This window comes from Antechinus flavipes, chromosome 3, assembly GCF_016432865.1.
Source record: "Antechinus flavipes isolate AdamAnt ecotype Samford, QLD, Australia chromosome 3, AdamAnt_v2, whole genome shotgun sequence".
Taxonomy (NCBI): Eukaryota; Metazoa; Chordata; class Mammalia; order Dasyuromorphia; family Dasyuridae; genus Antechinus; species Antechinus flavipes.
The window spans coordinates 524,461,270-524,478,545 of record NC_067400.1 but is presented as its reverse complement, the minus strand read 5'-3'; the positions used below and the strand labels follow the sequence as shown (position 1 = coordinate 524,478,545).

Below are 17,276 nucleotides of genomic sequence, written 5' to 3'. Positions count from 1 at the left end.
CACTAGAAGAGACATTAAAATATAGAATGTTAAAAATGGAAAAAGAACAGAAAACCTATAATATTTAGCACTAAAAGGGGCCTTAGGACATAGAATGTTAAAGATAAAAGGGGCCAAAAACATTTTATTAGAGCTAAAAGAGAACTTAGGATATGGATATAAGATATTAGAAATTAGACTTAAGGAACCTAGAATATTACAGCTTGGAAAAACCTTAGAACAATAGATTATTAGAGCAAGAAAGATGCTTAGAACATAAGAGCTGGAAGGAGCCTAAAAGATAGATTAATATAATATGAGAACTGAAAGACACCATCATTAACACAACTCCCTGATTCAAATCAGAGGAATTTGATCCCCAGAAGGACCCAAATAATTTGATGAAAGTTACACAACAAATTAGGATAGCAGACCCAGGATTAGAATCCAGGATGGAGAATTTTTCCAAATGCTACTAAACATAAGATTTAGAACTCATAGGGACTGAGGCCTCCTGAGAGCTTCCCTAATATTACACAGCTAAGCAGCAGTATCAGGGTTTTTGTTTTTTTTTTGGTTTCATGGATTCTATATTTCCACCTAGTACTACTTCCTTTCCACTAGAGCTAATTGCCCACTTAAATTTACAGGGAATCTATGGTTTATTACACCATGTGACTGCTCCTAAAATCTCCAGCCTTTCTGACAGAAAAGCACCAAATAAAAATTTTTTTAAAAAGCTTTCATTTGTCTCTTAAAAGTGCAATGTGAGAATTGAGTATTTCCCATCATCCCTTTTAATGTTGTCATCTCTATTTTGACCTGCCTCTACTTCAGCTCTGGAAAATTGGGATTTGTGATTGTTTTTTTCTGTTTTGTTTTTGTTTTTTTTAATTTCCCCAAGAACCATCTGGTAGCTTTCAGATAATGTGCAATCTAGGAAGAAGCTACTCTGCCAGCAAAATTTGGAAAATGAGCACTAAAGGACAGCTACTAGATGAGCCCATTTGCCATAACCCATTCCTGAAAGGCCTGGATTCTAAGTGAACTTGGAGTTGGAATATTCTTTAGGGTCTGTCCCTTAGAAGTTACACTGCCTTGGGCAAAACAGTTCAGATTTCTGAGACTCAGATTTCCCATCTGTAAAATGGGGATAATATCATATTCACACTGCCTGTTTTATCAAGTTATTATAAAGATCAGATAAGTAGAGAATATCTTGTGAGTCAGTAAAATCCTATGTGACTATCAACAACAGCTTTTAACATTATTAGATAATTAAAGATGTTGACCTCTTTTTTATTTTGTATTATTGTCTTGAAAAATCACATCTCAAGGGTAATTATTTCCTTCAATTGTTTTGACTTCTTTTCCATTCCAGATGTCAACAGCTGGCTCCTTACCTTTGGATTTCAGCTGCACAATGTGATTCCTGGATATCCCAAGCCAGATACAGATGCTATGGAACCTTCCTATGAGCTTATCCACACACAGATGAAAACGCAGGAGTGGGACAATAGCAAGGTAATCTATAAGCACTGCTAGAAATCCTGTTTCTTCCAGCCCTAGAACCTAAAGTTCAGGATCACTGTCTCCCAAAGGCACACTCTGTCTCCACAAATACATGCAAACTCTGCATGATAAATTTTGGAGACAGAGAACCTGGTTTTGAATCCTCACTATGTGACCTCAGGAAAGTAACTCTCTCCATTTGTTAATCCAGGTGGTAGCTGAAGGTCTCTTCGGCTCCAACATTCTGTGTTCTAAAGATTCTTTCTAGTCCTGACAGTCTGTGAGTTAAGATTCCTTCTAGCCTGAACATTGTAAGAGGCTATTCCAATATTCCATTTCATTGTAGGATAGCCATCTTGCATTATATGATAGCACCATCTTCCAAGCAGAAAATTTCTTTTCTTCCACTTCCGAGTAAGGGAGAAAGAATCCCTTACCTCTAAACTCTCCTTCTTCCTCTTAATTTTTCTTTGCAAATATGAAGAATCAGTATTTTGGAAGGCCTAAACATCCAGCTGTATAATAATATAACAGATGCTACCCTGGAGGCAGAGCCTCTGAACTCTATCGCACCTCTGCCACTTACTAGCTATATGACTTTGAATAAGCTGTTCCCCTCTCTGTGCCCTGGTTTCATAATCTGTAAAATGGGCACCATAATAATACTTATGCTATCAACTTTTGCAGGGTTGTTTTAAGAAATGTGTGTTTGAAAGTGTGACATGTTATAGAAATAGAAGTTACCCTTATTTAGACATTTAAACCTTCTGTCCCTGCTAAATACTGTGTTGATCTGAATGTCAGTCTGTAGCATTTTCTTACTCCTCCCCCAAAATATTCTGCTTTAACTAATTCAGATGCACTCTTCCCAAAAAAGGAAAACCCAAAAGATACATTCAGAATAGCAAACATGCTCTGTTGAGAAAATGGACAATATTCATCCCTGGCTAGCCAAGGTTAGGACACTGGCACTTAATAGTCACAAAAACTTTGATCATTGCCACCTCTTTCCCAGCTGGGGAACTCAGGGACTGCCAACCACTCAGTATTGCTGTAGCTCTTTAAAACTAGGTGTAACCTTCCAGATCATATGGCCACTTTTTTTACTAAGGAAGTCCAAGAAAAGAAATGTGGTAGACTGAAAGGCACTTTGATCATGACCTAGCCCAGCCCTTGGCATTTTACATTTGAAGAAACTGAAGTTTGAGGAAGTTAAAACAATTCTCAGTTGAGAGGACTTGATTCAAGGCCACCCGACCTCCAGTGTCCAGATGGATAGCCTTTCTCTTCCATCAGGTCAAATGTTACCCTGATCATTAGCAATCGTTACCAAAGGTCACACAGAAAATTAAAGGCACTATCTTTAGAATGCCTCAGTCCTATATTAATTTTTTTTAATAACTTTTTATTGACAGAACCCATGCCAGGGTAATTTTTTACAACATTATCCTTTGCACACACTTCTGTTCCGATTTTTCCCCTCCCTCCCTCCACCCCCTCCCCCAAATAGCAAGCAGTCTTATACATGTTAAATAGGTTACAGTATATCCTAGATACAATATATGTGTGCAGAACCAAACAGTTCTCTTGTTGTACAGGGAGAATTAGATTCAGAAGGTATAAATAACCCAGGAAGCAAATAAAAATGCAAGCAGTTTACATTCATTTCCCAGTGTTCTTTCTTTGGGTGTAGCTGCTTCTGTCCATCCTTGATCAACTGAAACTGAGTTAGATCTCTTTGTTGAAGAAATCCACTTCCATCAGAATACATCCTCATACGGTATTGTTGTTGAGGTATATAATGATCTCCTAATTCTGTTCATTTCACTTACCATCAGTTCATGTAAGTCTCGCCAGTCCTCTCTGTATTCATCTTGCTGGTCATTTCGTACATAACAATAATATTCCATAATATTTATTTACCACTATATTAATTTTTCTGCCCCCCTTCTTATTCAAATAACAGATCGCATCTGTGTCATCCCTTCCCCTCTACGTCTGATGCTGACGAAACTGAGGCAACAGAAGTGTCTGAGACCAGTTTTGAACTTAGGTCTTCTTGACTCCAGGCCCAGTGCTCTATCCACTGCACCATGCAGCTTTCCCTGTATTCCATTTTAGGAAGAATATTAACAATCTGGAGTGCACCCAGAATGGTGATGAAACTGAGGACCATATATATAAAGAGTGAAGGATGTTTATCCTAGAGAAGAAAATTGGGGGGTGGGAGAGGGTGTGGAGAGAGAAAAGACTTGCTAATTGTCTCCAAGTAATCCGTTTATGTCATGTAAAGTAAGAACTTTAGATACAAGTTGCAGAGAGACAGATTTAAGCTTAATTATGGCCTCAGATACTTACTAGCTATATGACCGTGGGCAAGTTGCTTATTCTTGTTTGCCTCAGTTTCTTCATCTGTAAAGTGAACTAGAGAAGGAAATGGCAAACAACTCCAGTATCTTTGCCAAGAAAACCCCAAATGGGGTCATGAATGGTTGCATACAACTGAAAATGAAGAATAGAAAGGAAAAACATGCTAATGATTATAACTGTTCAAAAATGGAGTAGACTGCCTCAGTGATTTTCCCATTGCTTGAGGCCTTCAAACAGAGATTGGATTACTCTGATTATTCAATTGGATTCAACAAACATTTATGAATTAACAGTAACCATTTGTCAGGAATATTGTAGCTGAAGAACACTGCTCAGAACCAATTTGATGAAGATGCTTCTTTGCACTCTGATGGTCTGTGATTCGAAGAGCCATTCTGTGGACACAGATTATTCTTGCCTCTTCTTTCTCCATCCCAGTGGTCTGGGAGCCTTTCTCTGATCCCTTTAGGATCTCAGGAGTGCTAGTGTAGTCAATGCTTAGCTGTCTCTCATTCTTGTTACATGACCTGATTGGCCTTTGCCAATTAGACTCATCCTTGTTGACTCACCATGTCAATGGATTATTGATTCTAGCCCTTGGCAGGCACAGGGGATATTTGTTGTGAAGTGAGCTCTAGTTTTCATGAAACTCAAGGAAACAATTGTGCTTAGACAAGGTTCTATTAATTATAAAGAGGACTTGATTTCAGTGAGAAGCCAGGAGCTCAGACTCAAAAGTCATTTTCCAGGATTCCTGACAGTCAAATAAAGGATTTCTGAGAATGGAACTTCCCCAAGCTCACAGGAAGCAAGGGAGCATTATAAGGGAAACAGTTATAACATCTTATAAAAACCATTCTGACCCCCATTTACACTCTTCTTAGAGTAGACAGTTTAAGGGATCTATAGGCCCTAGTAGCCATGTTGGCACAAAGCAAAACAGTTAAATAGACTTGAATGCTCTTTTCCTCTTTTCCATGTTTACTGATTTATCTATTTGTGCAGGGCCCTGAATTCTTATATTCCTTCCTGTGACATCCATTTCCATCCACCCCAGAAAACAATCAATCAATTAGGAAGCATTTATTAAATACCAGCCATATGCCAGATCCTGGGCCAGATATTGGAAATACAACTACAGTAATGCTCTTTAAAAAGCTTTATTTTCTATTGGAGGGGGAAATGGAGCTGCCTCATGTTCTTAGATGAGCAAATAGAGAGGACATATAGAAAAGAAATACAAAGCAATTGGAGATGTGACAATAACAATTCAGGGTATAAAAAAAGCCTTCTTAAAGGAGGTGGCTCCTGGGATAAGCCTTCAGAGAAGGAATGTGTTCCAGGAGGCAGAGGTGAAAACAGACTATTCCTGCATGAGGAAGAGGAATACTGAATGGCGAGCAGGCCAGTGTGGCTAGAATATAGAGGAAAGAAGGGGAACTCATCTGTAATCAAACTGAAAAGATGAGCTGCAACCAGATTAGGGGAAGGGCTGTAAATACCAGGCAAATGAGTTTATCTTCTTTTATCCTAAGATCCTCCTTAATAATGCTAGTATCTTCCCTCAGTTAATTATCTCCAATTTATCCTGTCTATAGCTTGTTTGCACAGAGTTGTTTGCATGTTGTCTCCCTCATTAATTAGTCTGAATTCCTGGAAAACAGAGACTGTCTCTTGCCTTTCTGTGTATCCCCAAAACTTAAGAACATAGGCACATAGTAGACACTTAATAAATATTAATTACCTGACTGATTGACCAACTAAAGCAGTAGTGAACTACTAAACCTTCTTATGCAAAAGAGTTATAACAGCAGACCTGTGCTTTAGGAATATCAGTTTGTGTGGAGGAAGGATTACAGAGAGTAGATTCTGGGAAAAGAAAGATCAATCAGGAGGTGGTAGTCTAGGGGGAAAAGTGATGAGAGCTAAAATAAGGGTAATAAGATGGATGTGAAAGATATTAAGAAATGTTAATGGATAAAACTTGTCAAATAATTGGATTTGAAGAGTAGGAAGTGAGAAGGAAGGAGATACAGAGAAAGATGACAGAGACATACATGGGGCGGGGGGAGAAGAAAGAGAGGAGAGAAAAAGAGAGAGAGAGAGAGTGTGTGTGTGTGTGTGTGTGTGTGTGTGTGTGTGTGTGTATGTGTGTGTTTCTGAGTTGAGATTGTAAACTTAGATGACTGAAAAAATTATGATACTCTGATCAGATGCAGGAAGGCTAGAAGGAGGACTAGATTTAAAGCAAGAAAAAATGAGTTCAGTTTGGGGTATTTTGAGTTTGAGATGCCTAGGGAACATTCAGGTGGAAACGTCCACCAGCAGTTGATAGTGTAGGACTGGAGCTCAAGAGAGAAGTGAGTATTGATTTGTAGGTTTGGAAGTCACTTGTATAGAGGACATTATTAAATCCATGAGATCAGGGGAGGTATCGTGAAAAAGAAAATAGAGAAAAAAGGAGCAGATTAAGTCTTGCTTTGCACTCATGCATAGGGAATGAGATGTGAATGATAGTACAGTCAAAAACACTGAGAAGAATCAGTTGGGTACGTGGAAAGGACCCTATCAAAGCAGAATCCCAAACTTCAAAGAGGGGGGAGCATATGGATAAAATCAACAGTGGGGTCATGGGAGGATGAGAACTGAGAAAAAGCCATTGGATTTAGCAATGAAGAGATCATTTGGTGACCATAGAAAGAGCAGTTTCAATTGACTGGTGTGCAAGAGAGCCAGGAACAAGGTATTGATGGAAGAAATGACTATGGACCACTTTTCTAGGAGTTTTGCTGTGAAAAAGAGAATAGTGAAGGGATGACAGGATCAAGTGAAGAGTTTTTTTAAGGAGGAAGGAAATTTTGACTCTCATTTTTCTCTCCCAACATTCATAAAGCAATATGTTTTTAAAATAAATAAAAGAGGAGGGAGGTTATGATATATTTGTTAAGCAATAAGACAGGAGCTAGTGGATAAGGAGAACTTGAAAGTTAGGGAGGGAGCAATGAATGAAGAGGTAAGATCATAAAAAAAACAGGAAGGGATGAACTTAGGTAGAAGTGTTGAAGCTGGCAAAGAGATGAGACCACTGATCCCCTAAAAAGCATAGAAGAAAGAACAGGAAGTATATACCAAGGTGACAGGAGGCAGCTAAGTAACTCATTGGATAGAGTCGTGGACCAGGAATCAGGAACATTTAAATTGAAATTTGGCCTCAGACACTTACTAGCTGTGTGACCCTCAGCGAGTCACTTAATCTCTATTTACTCTAATCTGCTGGAGAAGGAAATGGCATACCACTCCTGTATTTTTGCAGAAAAAGAAAAAAAATAGCATGGATAATATGGTCCACAGGGTTATGAAGAGTCAAAAGCAACTGACCAACTGACTAACAATCCTTTTCAAAAGAGGAAAGAAAGTTGGGTGGGCACAATCCATGATGCAGAGAAGCTAGTAGATATTAGTCTGTGACAAAGAAAAGATTATGAATAGCCTCTGTGCAAAGAGAGCCAATTAGGGAAAAGTTAAAGAATCAATAAGCAGTTGTGAGAGCTCATTGGAGGTTGGATAATAAGGATTTGTAGACCATGCAGGTATGTATCTTCCTCCATAGACATTCCTGTAGCACATGAGCAGAAGGGGAGCAAGGCAGATAATGGAAGTAAGAGGGTTGGGGTTAGGAAAAGTAGGAATAGTCATGAGAAAATTATTCCAGAATGAAGGGTTGAGGAAACTGACTTGGTAAGCTAAAAAGTAAAGGCAGAGTAAAAGCATGGATTATGAAAGTTGAGGTTGATGTTACTGGTATTTGAGGAGACATCTTTGGGTAAATTGAGGTCCCCAAGAAGAAGTAGATGTATTAAGGTAGAAAGGAAAACAATGAAACAGATACTAAATTCAAGCCATTCAGTCGCCTTATTGTCTATCCCAAATTTCTCAGTCTTATCCAAAGACTAAAATAAATCTACACAAACTATAATTTATAACATTCCCCCAATCAACTAATCCTGTTAGAAGTCTGGAGTGACCTTGATAAAGTCATATTGGATCTTTGTGGCCACCAGAGTGTTCTAAATAGTCACCAACCATCCATCCTTTAAATAATATATTCTGGAATCAAAATCAAAATCATCTGTCTGTAGTCTGCAGGCCATTTTTGAAAATTCAGACCAAGATTCATCCTTCTTCATTTCTCTCCCATTCAAAAATTGACAGTGGTTTTTGTAATCACATCCCCAGATTCTTACAGTCTATCATTAATCTCTATGAACTCAACAGTAGGTAGATTCTCTCTATGTTCCTGCCTATGTCAATTACATTGATTCTGTTCTTTTCAGTCTAAAAATTGTTCTTAAGTAAGATGAAAAAATAAGAGCTATTGGTTATCTTTTCTGGCACTAAAAAGTAACCATTTTTTCCCTCATTGTAGCTTCAACAAAGGCTCTCTTGTCATCCCTTGATCTTTCCTTACCACCCTCAATATCTTCTTAGTTTCAGCATTACTAATACTATTCTTGCACTTCTGGGCCATACTTTTGTATTCATTTTCTATTTTCCATCTTTTCCTGGTGTGTCTTTTTAAATTTGGTGGATGAGTTTCCAGATTAGTATACTTGGGACAGCTCTCCTTTTTCGTCCTTATTCATAAGTGTCTTTTTTGAAAGTTTCCTAAGAATACTTTTTTTTTTTCAATCCTTTGAAAGCCATTTTCCACAAATCTAACACGTGAGTCTGACTCTTCATGACCCCTTGGGGCGTTTTCTTGACATAGACACTAGAGTAGTTTTCCATTTCCTTCTCCAACTCATTTTACAGAAGGGGAAACTGAAGCAAACAAGACTTAGTGACTTGCCCAGGATCACACAGTAAGCAAGTGTCTGAGGCTGGTTTTGAACTAAGGAAGATGAATCTTCCTGATTTCTAGGTTCTGCTGTTAGTCCATTGTATATGGATATGTATGTATATACACACACACACACATACATGTATACATATATGTTTGCATTGTGTAGTTGTATGTATGTGCATGTAAAATATATATAACCACATATTTAGTATACAAACTATGAAGTATGCATGTATGGATTAAACTATACATATGTATATTTTTGTTCATATTCCTATCTCTAGCTATCAATACAAGTATGTTCCACCTTCCTCTCCTATATATCTAATTCTTAGGCAGAATAGTCACTTCTTCCTAAAAATTCCCCTCATTCCCATCCAGACACCACTTTTTCCTTAGTGTTATTAGGTGTTCCAGTTGCTTTCTCCTGTTCCTTCCCATCTTAAAGCCTTTTGGACAAGGTTTACAGGTCTGAGATAAATACATTTTACTAAGCCTTATTGGGCACATTTTCTCCCAATTGGTAGCTCATCATTCTATTATTATAAACTGTCATCAGAAACACACAAATCCCATTCACAGAAATAGACTGTTTAGCCATGTCACTTCCTAAACCTGTCTCTCAGTTCTGAAACCCTTCCTCTTAGTGATCTGTAGTCATGAAGATATTACCAGTTTCTTTCCCAAGACTTTATAATTATTTAATCTCACCCCCTCATTTTTAAGGATGAAGAAAATTGAAACCATTTCATAACAAGTTAATGACAGAAGCCAGGTTTCCCAATTTCCAGACCCATGATGCTCTTCCCAGTGCTTTAGGTCATGTTTTTTAGTAGTAAAAGATACTTTTTTTTTAAGGCATAGATGGAGATCAGCCAAATCGCATGATGAGGAAGAGAGATAATAGATAGATAGGCAGCCAATATGAACTACTCCTCCCCAGTAGTTAGGACCTTCTGTAGAATCTATGGAATGATACAGACAATAATCATGCAGGGTTTCAGATGCATTGCAGTCTGTATCAACAAAAAAGATACTTATAGTGATGAGATCCTGGATCCATCAATCAGTCAAGTATTTACTGAGCACCTATGTGGATACAAGGACAAAAGTGAAATAATCCCAATTACATTCTAATGGGAGAGACAAGTACATATATACATACAAACAATTTAAATATAAAGCAAATATATGCAAAATAGTTAAATACCGGCTCTGGTGGGAGGGAAGACACTAGCATTTGTATGAATCAGGAAAGGCTTCATGCCAAAGATGAACCTGAAAGACATGCGGTGGGGAAGGGGAATAGGACAAGAGCATAGGCAATTAATGGAATGGAAAGAGCTGTGAGAAACTGGGAGTTTCTGCCCCCTGATATTAGGGAGTAGATAATCCATAAGTATTCATTTGTGGAATAAATGAATAAAGTTACTATGTTCCTTATTTTCCATGTTCTCCCTAATTCTGTTTCTCTGTTTCGTCCCTCAGTCCATCCTCGGAGTGCAGTGTGAGGTCCAGAGGCAGCTAAAATCCTTTGTCACCCTGGAACGGTTTGAGCAGATCTACGGTTCCCACATCGTCGGCTGCCAGCAGTCCCAGGAAACCAAGAGATTCGCCTCGGGCGGCTCCGTCTTCGGCAAGGGAGTAAAATTTGCCATGAAGGATGGTCGCGTGGCTACTGATATCATCAGCACAGCCAACGAGGACGGCCGCAGAATCGCGGCCATCCTGAACAACGCTCACTACCTGGAGAACTTGCACTTCACGATCGAGGGCGTGGACACGCACTACTTTGTGAAACAGGGGCCCTCGGAGAGTGACCTGGCCATCCTGGGCCTCAATGGGGGACGGCGGACCCTGGAGAACGGGGTCAACGTCACGGTCTCCCAGATCAACACAGTGCTCAATGGCAGGACTAGACGCTACACAGACATCCAGCTGCAGTACGGCGCGCTGTGCTTGAACACCCGCTACGGGACGAGCCTGGACGAGGAGAAGGCGCGCGTGCTGGAGCTGGCCAGACAGAGGGCCGTGGGCCAGGCCTGGGTCCGAGAACAGCAGAGACTGCGGGAAGGGGAGGAGGGCCTCCGCTCCTGGACAGAGGGGGAGAAGCAGCAGGTGCTGAGCAGCGGGCGGGTGCAAGGATATGATGGATACTTTGTCATCTCGGTGGAACAGTACCCAGAACTAGCCGACAGCGCCAGCAACATTCACTTCATGAGACAGAGTGAGATGGGCAGAAGGTGACAGAGAGGGTCCGAGCATTCACTTCTTGCCAAAGACAGCTACTCTCTTGTGGCCACTTACCTGACTGTGTTGTACTCGGGAAAAACGAAAACAAACAAACAAACAAAAACAAACAAAAACAAACAAAAAAAGAAAAAAAGATTTTTTTTTTCTTAATGAGCTCAGAAAAGAAAAAAAAAAAGATTGGTTGCACGGTAACTCATGCAACATCCTTTTTTTAATTTGGCCTTCACACGTTTTTTGCAAAGAACAGAAGGTATTTTTTTTTTCCCGTAGTGTGATCAAAGTGAAAACTTTGCTGTCTCTTGTTCCTTTTTTTATGTTGTGATTTTTCTTTTTTTTTTTGTCTTTCTCCCTTGGGAGGCATTTTCAAATGAGTGGGTCAGTGTCTTTTCCTAAGTACTTGGTCAATCAGAAGTTAGCCCAGAGTGTGTGTGTGTGTATGCTACCTGGTCCCATCCCAGGCCTGGGCTTCTGAAGACAAGAGGGAAAGGTGGGATGGGAAGAGAGAGAAAACCACACCCCAGTGCACTTATTTAAAGTTTCCAGGGGCCTGGCTGGGTCCACTGGGTGGGAGTAGCAGGGAGGGGAGTCCTACCAAATCTTTGAATCCTTGGTAGGGCCCTTGTGCCTCCATGTGACCCCTGTCCAGTACTTTGTGCCTCTGGAGACCCAAAAAAACCAGCATGTCCCTTTGCTGGAGGCCAGGGTGACATTCAGCACCCGTGGGCCCCAGGCTAAGACCCAACTTTAGATCTTGAAACCAGATATGTAAGACCACCACCATCCCCCCTCCCCACCTTCTCTGTAAAACTTGCAAAACTTGTTAAGCTTTTCAGCTAAGAAAGGCTTTTCCTTTTGCTCCCCAGTCTAGTGATGGAGCAGTACAGTAGCAATCAAGCAAATCACCCACCCTTTCTCGGCCTTGGATAATATGGGGATTAGACTAGACCATTTCTAATTCCTCTTCCAGCCCTAACATTCCGCAAGTCTGAGAACTCAGTGCTCAAGACTGAGCTCTCCCAGGGTGCTAGGTGCTAGATGCAACTGGCACCTCGTATTAGCCATGTTCCTTATTTTTGAGGCCATGGTTGGGTTCCCCAGTTGGTTCCACTATTCCCCATAATCAGAGCTGAGACAAGACAAGCAAGGAGGGAGGGCTAATATGTCCCAATAAAGGAAACCTCCTGCCACAAGCAGAGGATCTTGTATACAGTAGGCATTTAATAAATGGTGATTCCAATGAAATGATAGATGGCAGTGGAGTTTAGAACTTGCCTTTCTTCTCAAAGTCCCTTTGATGTGTCCAGTCTAGGGTTGAGGGACTATGGGGAATAAGGAAATGTTAGTAAGGGTAGTCGGCAAAAGGATTGTCATAACACCTAGGTGCTATTCACAAGCAGGAAAAAAAGATTTGCAGGGTCCAGAAAGAAAGTGGAATGCAGAGAGGCAAAATACTTAGGGAGAGAAATTCTTTCTGATAAGTTGATTGAGGGAAAAGTCCTGAGCCAGAAATGACTATATATCTATCTATCTATATCTGTGTGTGTGTGTATATACACATATAGATATTTATATAGATATGTGAAAATTCATAGGCCCCTCAAAAAAGTCTGGTATATAACAGATTAGCTGGGTGACTACCTGTGAATGCTGTGGAATGGGTCATGGAATAATTAATGCTGGGGGGAGGGAATGGGAGAAAGGGAAGGGCATTCCTGGAAATAACTCTGACTGGACAGGAACCTTAGAGGCAACATGCTTAGTGGAAGGGACTTTGGAGCTGGAGTTTCAAGGACTTGAGTTCAACTGATATCTCACTGTATGACATAAGCAAGTCATTTTGCAGCTTTAGAACCTCATTTTTCATTTGTAAAGAATTGGCTGGAGCCCAAAGCCCTGTTCAGCTCTCCCATAGTTGGGGTTTTTTGGTGTTTTTGTTGTTGTTTTTTGAAGAGACAGACAGACTGCCTGCTGAAAATCTTACTTAATTAACATGTCAATGTGTTTTGAACTGAAGTGCCCCCAGAGCCGCTAAGAGCATCGCTCACCCTCCATGAGCCTGCCCTCCCTGGATCAGGGCTGACCACCAGTCAGAAATAGGGCAACCCAGCAGGGAGAGAAATGAAGTTTCCAGGCGGATTCCTTTTTCCCCCAGGAGAAGTGCTACGGGCCTGCTATTGGGGATGGTCATAGAGTAGGGGCAGTGTAAGTCAGCCATGATTTGGGAGCCCTTGGCAAGCCAAAAACTGATGGGTATCCAGGAAGGAGATGGGCCAAAGGGAGCCAAGCGTCCCCTACTCTGTGTATACCTGTGTGCGTCTGTGTGTGTGAGAGAGTGTTTGTAGCACACTCATATTAAGCTTGTGCTGTCAGCAAAGAGTTCCTTTCCTTGTTCACACACTCCATTGCCATGGCCATCAATGTGTGAGGGGGGCAGAACAAGAAGCTACCACCTTCTTTTGGGGGCTGGCTTGTTGTAAAATGGGCCTTTTGTGGTAGCAAATGGGTTTCATTTACATTAAGTGTGGAAAATGGATTTCAAGTCTGAGCTATTCCCAGTGGAAACCTTATTGGACTGATAAGCTCTCGGTACCTTTATAGCCTTACTCACGGAGTCTTCAGATTATTACACAAGCTAATGAAAGCAGACTGGTCTCTCAATTTCCAAAAGCCTGTGCACCTTGTAGTCTGTGCTAGGCCAAGAACTAGGGGACAGTTCAAACCTGCCTGATGAAAATGGAATTTATTTGCCTTCGGTTTTCAGGTGGGGGGAGCAGATGTGAGAGATTGTGTTTAACTGGGTGCTCTCCAGGTTAAAGAAAAAAAAAAAAAACAGAAATCATGCTACTGTGAAAATGGACTTTGGGTCTGTCCACTTATTTCACTGCCACCTCTAATCCAGAGCTCTGCTGAATTAAAAGACATTCCTTGAATGTTGTCAGAGGATTAGTACCGGCCATCCAAGCTGGACACCCAGCTCTGTCTGGCCATATCTGCTTTAAGGTGCAACAAAGTGGGATGAAACCCAAAGAATTCTGGATGGGGCTTTCAGTCCTGGATCTGTCACTGACTTGCTCTGTGACCTGGGACACTTTCCCTTTGGGGACCTAAGTGAAGCTACTGTACTAGATGATCTGAGGTCCTTCCACCTCTGATATCATATGGATCTATTCATCTTGTTCAGAAAAATCTCAAGTATGCTACCCCTTGTGTACTTCAGTCTCTAAAATGCCCCTTGATGATGGCCAGTACATGATGACAGGGGTAATGTCACTATTGGTGGCTCTAATGGAATGCCTATTGGTCCCTTAGCCCTCCTCAGTAAGGAGAAACTATTAGGATCACTTACTACAAGCTGCAGAGACAGCAAAGTGACTAAAATCATTGCCAAAAATCTAAATATCTGAAGTTCTGCCATGCTTAACCTTTGGTTTGGAAGCACTGGAAAGTCTCTCGCATTAAGTGGTTATCCATTGTTACTTTTCAGCTACAAAATGGATAATCTCAGTAGAAGAAAGAATGTTTAAAAATTCAAGTAATTCCACAATGAAATGAGCCACCTTATTGGGCAGCAAATTTCCCATCCCTGAGAGGGGAATGACCTTCTACCAAGAATAGTGTAGAGGGTGGTCCTGTTCAGTCAGAGGTTGGACTGGATAATCTCCTGGGCTTTTGTAATTTGTGATTCTCGTATATAGTAAAGGAGCATCAGTAGCCCCAAATGGGAACAGAAGGACCTTAGAATGTCAGAGAGGAGTGAAATACCTGAAAGGTTATCCTGTCCACCCCATATCCTTCTTCTACAATAGCCAGAATTACCCAACAGGCACTATGCTGCCAATTCTCATTGCAAAAGCCATTTGTTGCATCCATACTCTTTGAGTTGTCTTTTTCTGAAGGGTGGTGGGTAGTTCATGCTGAACTGCTTGCCCCATTATCCAGATCCCTCTGTGACCAGCAGCACATTTTATGAGATGGCCAGTCAGGTTTTATATGTATCCTACAAGCTTAGAAAAAAATAACTCTTTAGGCAAAGCTAAAAATCCCAACCAGTGACTTGATCCATGACCTGAGCTTTATAAGGACTGGGCTCAGTCCAAACTTAAACAAGCCAGATCAGAGTTTTCACAAAATATATTGGGGTTGCCCCAAAAAGAATGAATTCTCATCATAAAAGGTTTTCCAAGTAATGATGAAATAAAATACCTGGGAATGGGGATGCCTTGGGAAAGATCCCTCTTGCATGGCTTAGCCTGTAGAACTTCTGGGGTTGTTCCAACTCATATAGTCTGTGATTCCACAGTTAGTTCTGAGGCAAAGCACCTCCTTTGGTTGTGACACTCATTCTTGGGTACTTGCATTATATTGATCACTGACCAGAGAAGATAGTTAACTATAGGATTAATTCTCCATCTTGCACCCCAACCCACCCATATATACACCTTTGACCTGGTACCTCGGCTAGGATACAAAGCTCTTTCTTTGCATTGATCTCATTGAGCAAGACCTTGTTTTTTTTTTTTTCCCCAAGGTTTTTAGTCAAGTGAGGAGCAATATATTTTACCTAGAAGAGAAACATTGAACTGCAGAGGCTGGGAAAGTGGCAGATAGTGGAGCAAGTTCTTAAACAATACTGCTTTCATGCAGAGACCCTGCCACTCATCTCTCAGAGATAGCAACTGAGACTCAGAGCCATGAGAATTTAATATCTACATTAAGAATCAATGACGTGAAGCTAACCCTGGGAAAATAGAAGTTGAGAACCAAGCAGGGCTGCTATGAAACACAGGTCTTTGTTTCATTGAGAGGATCACGGGCAAAGATGAGGAGGGGAGAGGAATGTGTTTGGTCTGTTACAGACACAAGGATCAATCAAAAAATATTTTAAAAGAATAAAGGACCTTTTCAGCTGCGACTTGTAAGTGTCACCCTGATGGATTGCAGAGAGATCCATTATACAGAGACAAGGCTCTTAATGTGAAATTTTAGAATTTGATTTTACGATCTCCAGCGAGGGCACGTCATATTTGCAGTAGTCTGTTTTGCTTCAGCCAATACGTAATTGAAACTTGGGCACACAGGCTTCACACTGGTTTGCCTCAAGGCCACATCAGAGGGATAAATACTCAGCATCAGTAAGGCTCCCGGTCCTGTTGGTGAGGTCCAAAGCCTAGTTCCAGCCTGCCCACTGCCTGCCAGGGCCTGGGCAGGGGGCAGATATCTCAGACTAGTTGATACCCACTCCACTTGACAGCAACTGACCCTTTGGTGAAATGAACTAGAGCCCATGATTTGAAGGGATTCAAAGCAGTCAAGACCTTTCCAAGTCTAACCTTTTCCAAAGTTCATTCCTTTGTCCTCCTGGGGACAGAAAGACCTTTAATTTGGGGTGTATGAGTCACAGCCAAGTTTACTTATTTGTCCCATTGGAATAAATATCTTGTAGGAGAGGGAGCAGAACAAGTTTTCGGTAGGTAAAGAGTTTCATTTAGCCTTGGTAGCAGCAGCAAATTCTATGAGCAGATAACCTTGCTTGGGTGATTCCCACCAACTTTGCTGTATAATTTTCATCTTCAACTTTCCCTTTGAAACCAATTTGTTTATAAGAGACAGAGGGGTACGTGAGTAGACACAGGCCTGGTGAGATCCCCAGTTCTGTTACTAAATGGCAAGTCAAGGTAAGCTTAAAGTGACAGATGGCAGTGAAATGGATGGGGAATGCAGGGCTAGAGATGTCTTTTCTTACCCCATTGGTGAGCCTTGCAGCTGCTCTCAAGAAAGTTTATCTATCTGGACACCTCCCAACGGGCTCCAGGACACGTCCCGGGAGGATACCAGATGGACCACAGGAAAACTGAACTCACAGCAGCTCTGGCCCAAAAGGAGGCACAGGTGGAGAACTGCAACCCCTACCTAAGAAAGCAAATCATGGAATCACCTTTTCTAACCTGGCCTACTAATTTTGCGTGAGGACTTCTGAATCTGCAGCTTGGATGAAAGAGACTTTGTGTCAGAGTTGCCTTGTGAAAACCCACACTGGAGACCCCGGCATTGCTGTGTGTAATAGTTTTCCTGAAGTCTGGAACTAATTTTGAGAAATTTTTTTTTCTCGACACCTTGTGTTTCTAACACTGTATTCTTGACTGTGTAAATACCGGGCAAGGCTGTAAATAAATGCAGATGTAGATACCTTCTAGAAAAACAAAAACAAGAAAAACAAAAAACAGAAGTGATCCTGTGTAGCCTTCGGTGACAAATAAAAGAATATTTTGTGTTTAAAGGTTTTCAGGGACTTTTTTGATGGGAGAAATAAATGCCCTCC

General features: G+C 41.0%; 1 protein-coding gene across 1 annotated transcript in view; it reads left to right on the top strand.

Moving 5' to 3' along the window:
- The window catches only part of TENM4 (teneurin transmembrane protein 4), a 1,176,249-nt gene extending 1,159,015 nt beyond the window's left edge, over positions 1–17,234 (top strand). The window contains exons 32-33 of the mRNA XM_051987214.1: positions 1,361–1,503; positions 10,193–17,234. Coding sequence (XP_051843174.1) covers positions 1,361–1,503; positions 10,193–10,951 — 902 coding nt within the window. The 3' untranslated portion in view covers positions 10,952–17,234. The remainder of the gene's footprint in view (positions 1–1,360; positions 1,504–10,192) is intronic.
- The last annotated feature ends 42 nt before the right edge of the window (positions 17,235–17,276 follow it).